Source organism: Sycon ciliatum, chromosome 2 (assembly GCF_964019385.1).
Source record: "Sycon ciliatum chromosome 2, ocSycCili1.1, whole genome shotgun sequence".
Classification (NCBI taxonomy): Eukaryota; Metazoa; Porifera; class Calcarea; order Leucosolenida; family Sycettidae; genus Sycon; species Sycon ciliatum.
The window spans coordinates 37,851,894-37,859,458 of NC_088644.1; the positions used below are offsets into that span (position 1 = coordinate 37,851,894).

The 7,565-nt window shown below is 46.9% G+C and overlaps 1 protein-coding gene across 2 annotated transcripts in view; it reads right to left on the reverse strand.

Annotated features, from left to right (window-relative positions):
* LOC135809956 (uncharacterized) overlaps positions 1-2,036 on the reverse strand; it is a 9,349-nt gene extending 7,313 nt beyond the window's left edge. Inside the window, exons 1-3 of one of the 2 annotated variants that reach the window (XM_065323406.1) lie at positions 1,929-2,036; positions 1,345-1,553; positions 257-428 (exon numbers count right to left, since the gene is read on the reverse strand). In XM_065323406.1, the coding sequence (XP_065179478.1) occupies positions 257-428; positions 1,345-1,376 (204 nt within the window). In that variant the 5' untranslated portion in view covers positions 1,377-1,553; positions 1,929-2,036. Of the gene's footprint in view, positions 1-256; positions 429-1,344; positions 1,554-1,678; positions 1,898-1,928 lie in introns of those variants that run through there. The other variant, XM_065323405.1, reaches the window with a different exon arrangement.
* Positions 2,037-7,565: the final 5,529 nt, after the last annotated feature.

The following is a 7,565-nucleotide window of genomic DNA, read 5'->3' on the forward strand; positions in this document are numbered from 1 at the left end:
ATTCTGAATGAAACAGATCGAGACTGCCACCAGATAACTATCTAATCCACACAACTGGCGAAGCCATGTGAATTGACCCCCAATGCACACCACACACACACACACACACACACACACACACACACACACACACACACACACACACACACCACACACATAAACACACATACCCCTACCCCCCCCCCCCCCCACACACACACACACTGACATAGCAAGCAGCTACTTTAATCAATGTAGCATTAATCACTGACTTTACCTGTGGTGTACGCCGAATAGGTGTTGTATCACTTCTCCCTCTCTGACGAACTTGCAAACTGGGTGTCCTGATCAATAGGCTCGGTCGCTCTTCGTCAGGAGGTCCAACGATATGTTTACTTGAACCGGTGGCCGCCTGCTCGGCAGGAAATATTCGTTTTCGGTCCTGGTACCTGCCGTAATTAATCAAAACACCACAGAGGGTATCGATTTAGGACTGGCGCTATGCCAGTAGCTGGAAGTCACCCACAGTGTGATCCAGGTGTACGTAAAGTGATTATACTAGTTTCATAGTGAGGGCTGCATGGAGGTTGTGCCAATGACGAGTTGTGATAGTTTACCGTGAGTAAACTCTGGCCTCTGTTTTCTTTCCCTCAGTCTTCGTTTTTAGGCTGGGTGACGCAAATGTACCATTATTGAAGAAATAATACCCTCTCTTAAATAGTGCCCGCTCTAGGAGTGCCCGCTCTTGAATAGTACCCTCTCTTGAATACCGTAAGACATGTAAATATAGCGAGGAAGTAAATCTAACGTTTTAATGGGTGACATTTCTTCGTTATAATAAGTTCTGTTGAGGCTGTAAGGCCACATATGTGATATATGCGGATATGCCTGAAGACTGCAAAATCGTTATCGAATGTTCTCCTTAACCTATGAATTTTGGACAATCGTAAAATTTGGGACTCGTTATAATAACATGTCTTACAGTAGTGCCCTCTCTTGAATAGTGCCCCATCTGTAAATGGACTTTGGAAATAGTGCCCCATCTGTAAATGGACTTTGGAAATAGTGCCCCATCTGTAAATGGACTTTGGAAATAGTGCCCCATCTGTAAATGGACTTTGGAAATAGTGCCCCATCTGTAAATGGACTTTGGAAATAGTGCCCCATCTGTAAATGGACTTTGGAAATAGTGCCCCATCTGTAAATGGACTTTGGAAATAGTGCCCCATCTGTAAATGGACTTTGGAAATAGTGCCCCAGGGCCAGGGGCACTAATCGCGTGAGTATGGCAATAACTTGATAATCACTGTCACTGCAATGCATGCTACATTATGCTAAGCTAAATGGACAATGTACATGTATTACCGTTGGATTTTTCCCGCTATTGAGGCTGCCATCACGTCACCTCCAGTTGTTGTTGTTGCTGTTGTTGGTCCAGCAGCAACCAGGACTTGCTCCGGGTGCGAGTGGTCGTACTCCACTCTACCATACTCTAGCTAAGCAGTACCGCGCGTGGCATTCGCGACTGGACAAGGACTTGAAGGCGGCTAGTTGCGTACCTGGCTTCCGATTGCCTGGGCGCACATGAAAACAAAGCAACAACAACTGCGACTGTGTACTTCTTCCTGCGCAGCATACTAATAACTATTACTAGTACGCTAGCCCATTGTGCTCAGATCGGTCAAGGGAACTTACTTACCTCGACTTCTCGCAAACAGCAAACTGAAGAAACTCGAGCATCAGGCAAGCGTGTGAATTTATGAGGCGCATGCACCTTCACTCACGACATGACACGATCCAAGCCTAAGGCTAAGGCTACTACGGCTTTGTGTGACCTTACTGCCTAACGTTGATCTCAGTCCTCAGCACATAGTGTGACTTTGAGACTTTGCGGTAGATGTGCACGTGGCCACGGCTTCCTTCGCCGTCACACAGGCTAGTCAACTCACCTCGGCGGTTCTAAAAATAGTGAATGCTCAGATCATCTGGGCACCAGCGCATGTGGCCCTTGTGGGGGGAAGCTCTCCGCCGTGTTGTGGGAGCTTGGGAGTCTTGAAGTGCCTGTCCTTCGCTGAGCGTGTGGTCGTCCGTCAAGGAACTGCGTGGATCCGTACCGTGTGAAGATCTACATCTACATTTACGTTGTTGTCATAGTGGGCTTCGAGAACCAAGTACATGCACTGAGGAACGCGATACAGTCACATGATCATATAAGTGGATGTCTACGACACAATCGCTGCCTTCGCCATTTCAGATGGCATTACGTCAAACGGTGTACTAGCACTCACTTTTGCCTGATAATCCCAATGACTCGAATCCATCAACAAGGCTCAAGAAGATTAAGAACGAAGTGAAAACGTGACTCCGTGGGCCGGCTACGTGTCTTGTCGTCTCTCACGGGTGAATATTGTAGGCTACGGCCACTGCAGCGTGGCGTATTCACTGGCCATAGAAAGCATTTTGTGTTACACGTACTGATAAGATCACATAATGTGAGTTGGCGACCACTGTCAAAGTGGACGCGCGTGTACACAAAGGTGAGGAGTTTGGGGGGAGTTGTGTAATAACTAACAACAAAGGACCCGACTCGAGCCATTGCATTGCAATCGTGCCAGGTCAGTACATGTATGAAGAAAATGTTCGTTCACTCGCTCATATCGCTACAAGCCTACATGTTCTGTCTTTGCCATGCACCACTGTAACCAGCTAGCTGCGGAGCTACTGATACAGTGATAGTACTATCCTCCCGTAACAAAGGTTACATGCTGCCCAGGCTACCCCTTGTATACTCCAGTGCCGCAGTGGTAGACTACGTGTAGTGATCTTTTCTAGACTTTAGTCTTGTGCCAGTACTAGCAGTAGTGTTGTTGCAAATGTCCTAGTAGTAGTACTAGTTAGTTTGAGACGGTAGTGCAGCAACTACATGTACAGTCATGTACATGTAGACTTACGTTACAAAGTAACATATCCATGCTACTGTTACGCGTAAGGTAAACATTCCCTTGAAGTTAGTAATTAATACTACAAAACACTAGGTATGTTTAAAACAAGGGTCCATGAACTCTTGCCGCTAGTAAGTAGTGCTAGTGCCCCTGCTACTGCTAGTACTAGTACTGTAGTAGTGCTACTGGTTGCTACAGCTGGTTAAAGGGGAAGTTAAGGCAAAAATTAAAATTTCACCAGTTGTAGTCTTCGGGGTGCTGAGTCGAATGGTCGTGGTCCAAGGAAGCTGAGACGCTCCCTTCCTACTTGAATCCCAATCGAACTCGCGCACTTCCACCGAAACTGGGTGACTGCGCCCTACTAGATGGGGATTTGTATGCAAAATGTCACTAAAAGCGCCATTTCGTTCTTATAAAAGCACGGATGACCGCGATTGGCCCATATGTTGTAGTCTTTGGGACGCTGAGTCGACTGGTTTTGGTCCGAAAAGGCTGCGATGCGGCGTTCCTCCTTTATTCCCAATCGAACATGGTTGAAGAAGCGGTCACGTGCTCCTGCGTACACCAGTCACCTGGTCACCGTGCCTGCAGGGTACAACTAACTTACTAGCCTGTTTGACCGTTTTTGGGTGCAGTCCTGTCACTCGAGTTGAACTCGAGTTGAACCTTGGTGTGAAAGTTGTCACCTGCTGGCGTGGTGACCAGGTGATTTGGGCACCCAGGACCACGTGACCGCTTCTTCAACCATGTTCGATTGGGAATAAAGGAGGAACGCTGCATCGCAGCCTTTTCGGACCAAAACCAGTCGACTCAGCGTCCAAAAGACTACAACATATGGGCCAATCGCGGTCATCCGTGCTTTAATAAGAACGAAATGGCGCTTTTAGTGACATTTTGCATACAAATCCCCATCTACTGATCTAGTAGGACGCAGTCACCCAGTTTCGGTGGAAGTGCGCGAGTTCGATTGGGATTCAAGTAGGAAGGGAGCGTCTCAGCTTCCTCGGACCAAGACCATTCGACTCAGCACCCCGAAGACTACAACTGGTGAAATTTTAATTTTTGCCTTAACTTCCCCTTTAACGTTGCTGTGGTGTTACACGTGTATACCAGGGCCAGGGAATTTTACGACTCGACTCTCTGCAGCTAGCTAGGTGTAGGCCTACTGACGACTGATGAGTGATGTGCGCAGATAAATTATCATGATTGATTGTACTGATTGCGTCCTGTGGATGTGAAATTCACCCGACTCTGACTCTGACCCTGACTGGGCCTGAGAGCTACTACATCAGTAGCATGGCATGTACATTGTACATCTACAGCCTGGCTGTCTTCAAACTGACTACAAATTAGTACAATGCACAGCTAGCTGACTGTTCCATGAATGGTCTTGGGAACTACTTGTTGCGATATGGTCGACACTAACTGTTTGACTGTAGCTCGAGTGGGCCCAGACGTAGGCCAAGCATGGCGCTTTCACGCCACGCTCAGGAGAACCGCCAGGATAGTGGCGGCGCCGCTACATAATCACTGCAGTTTAGTGACACGATTCACGAAATGGTCACTTCTTTTATCTTCAAGCTACGCTATACTGTCCACTAACACAACCAGTTACTAAACAATCAGCTCATGCGATAACATTGCACGACACTGACCGACGGTACTGACGTTCTACAACTAACTGGCTAACAGCTCTAGCACATCTTGGATGCGCACTCCAACAGCCTTCCAACTAAGTTACTTGGAAGGTTCTAAGTTATAGAAATAACACAAGGAGGGGAAGGTGAGCGCAACCAAGATAAGCACGAGCTGAAAGTCTCAGCTGTGAAGGACGTTGGCGGATTTTCATGCATGTCGATGAAGATACTGGCAAGACCATTGGACAATACGGTCAAACCACGATTCAAGAACGCAAAGCAACATTCTACACAACTTGTGTGGCTCAAAAGATGCGAAGATCAATAAAAGGGGAATGCCCAGTTTGTGCCAGGAAGTTTGACTTATGCCGATAGGCGCCAAGTCTTGTCACTGTTCACCTTCGGTCGTCGATTTCTGATCTCTGTTGCCTCAAGCAGGTACTTGCGTGATGGAAGAGAAGGCTCCTTCCCGAGAATCTTCGCCTGGTGAAAGGGCTGACATGATGAGAAGATGATGTGTGAGATTCTCGGTGGTATGGTGGGTTTTGTAGTAGTTGCCCCAGGCCAGGGTCCTGGCAGCTTTCTCCGCCATCGTCCGCGCTTCCCGGTAGTGTTCCTGAAACCGCTCCCGCACTGCACTGGCCGTGCATTATTCTACGCTTGTAAAAATGTTTTCCTTGGGGCTACGCATGCACGTCTCACCTCTAGTCTAGATCAACTACATGTATTTCTAGAATCTTACTTCGAATGTATCTTGCTAAAGATCGACCATAGCTACAGCCTACATGTATAGCCATGACCTATGCCATAGATAGGGCATGACCATGATGACTGTGTAGTAATAGCGGTAAGTACGGCTTGTGGAGAATCCATAAATACAAATACAAAGTAGGAGCAGGAGTGCTTCATTTACGTATGCGGTAACCCGCTACTGCTGATCAGGCGTCTCGGGTCTAATACTAGTAATAATAAAAAGTTTATTATTCGACTATTAATTTTAATAGTCTAGCCGAGTGTCGCGAGTAGGTCACTAGCCTAGGTGTCACACCAGTCTAGAATAATCCGACATGATGACTGTAGCCTTGTACTTGTTGTAGGAGTTGCACTGATGAGGCCTCATTGGCCGAAACAGTCTTCATCTGGCTGTCTGCATCATTGACGTGTAGACCTACAATGTACATCATAGTACATGACATACCGGTATATAGGTACGTATGTACGTGACGTTTCGCTGACAAGGTCTACATGTACCATCTACACGAGCTCAGGCAATAGTTGATCTACTACTAGTAGGCACTTCAGGCGATTTTTTCAAAACGAGAAATACGCGTATTTCTTTTTTGTATCTGATTCAGATAGGTTTAGGAAGACTCCACAGAAAATTTGAAGCAAAAAGAATAACTTAGCACAGAGATATAGCCACCCAAAGTCGGAGAATTGAATAACGGCATTTTCAGTATTTCGACGGCACCAGCAGCATATCAGAAATTGGCAGAACTTGCTTCAGTGTCTATAGTGGCAAAATACCAGGCTCGCTGGAAGCAGGTCAAAATAACCAGATGAATGCAGAAACAGCATGGTTTGGGAAAACTTCGGATTTTTCATCCGTCCGGCAGCTCCGACGAAGATATCGGGTGTGGTCACCATGGCAACTCCATAGCAACAGCATAGCAACTCCATCGCAACAGCATGAAAACAGTGCAGAGAAGCCTTCGGAAAAGCATAAGATGAGACTTTGAGGTAAGATAAAGTAACTACAATAATTCAGTGCCAGAAAACATTGTTGCTACATGTACAGTACTGACTTGGTGATGAGTACGGAAGAACAATGAGCCGAAGACTGAGCAAACTAGAATTTACCGGGTATTTGACGGAAAGAAATGACAAACTATTACAATAGAACATCGTCTGCAAATTTTAGGGACTACTGAAACTTCAGCAACTCCAGCATGAGAGATTTTGTGCATAGAATGTGTGCTGGATTCTTGGTATAATATCACCGTCAATGCTTTTCTTGGTCGCTGGAAGCCACCTGCTGATCAGCTGACGATTTGTTCCGAGCAGGCCGTTTTGATGTCAGCTCTCTTGGTCCAGTCGCCGAAGTATATACTGTCCTACTCGTCGCCTGCAGGAGAGGACGACTCCTCCGATGCGACTCCAATAACACCTGGCAATATTTCTTCTTGCGCAGCCATGCGCATGGGCTCCGACGAACAAGGACTATTGCCGGGAGGACGCCTGTCGCGGTTCGCTTCCAATAACACCTCGCATTATTTCTCCTTGCGCAGCAATGCGCAAAGTGTCGGACGAACGAGGATAACTGATCCCGAAAGGAAATACGACGCTGAAGACGATGAGCTACATGGCATTTGCGTGCAACCAAGTGAAATGCCCGAAAAATCCTTGCCGATTTTACTCGAACTGTACGTGAGTTCAAAAAATTGCCGCATCATGACGTAAGTGGGCTCAAACGAAAGCTGAGGGCCTCAGCTACATGCTGCGCCACACGAGAAGGCCCTGCGCAGCTTCCGTGCAGCTACAGATCGATCTATGCATGCGCCTTTCCTTGGTGCCACGCATGTACGCGATTCAGCGTTAGCACTTTTTGACAGGTCATGTCACGTGACTGAAGTGCCTACTACTAGTAGTACTAGTACTACTAGTACTACTAGTAGACCCAGGTGCTCGAAGTCCGTACACGTTTACAGTGTGTGTTTGCCGAGCTGAAACTCACACTAGCAATGATCACTTGCCAGAATCCTGCTCGTGGATGGAAGGTATCTTGTCCAAGTTTGTTTTGAGGCCAGGCTCGATTGAACCAGGCCATCTTTCGATCCGATCTGTTTCTCTGGAGTTCGCTCATTTTTCATATCAAATTTTGGTGTCGCAGAGGGTACTCTAAGTCCGTACTGATCAGAGGTGACTCGAAATACACACATATTTCTGCTAATTGCTAACTTGCAATCCCTCGGTTACGACGAAAGCACCGAAGGGATATGTTTGGCAT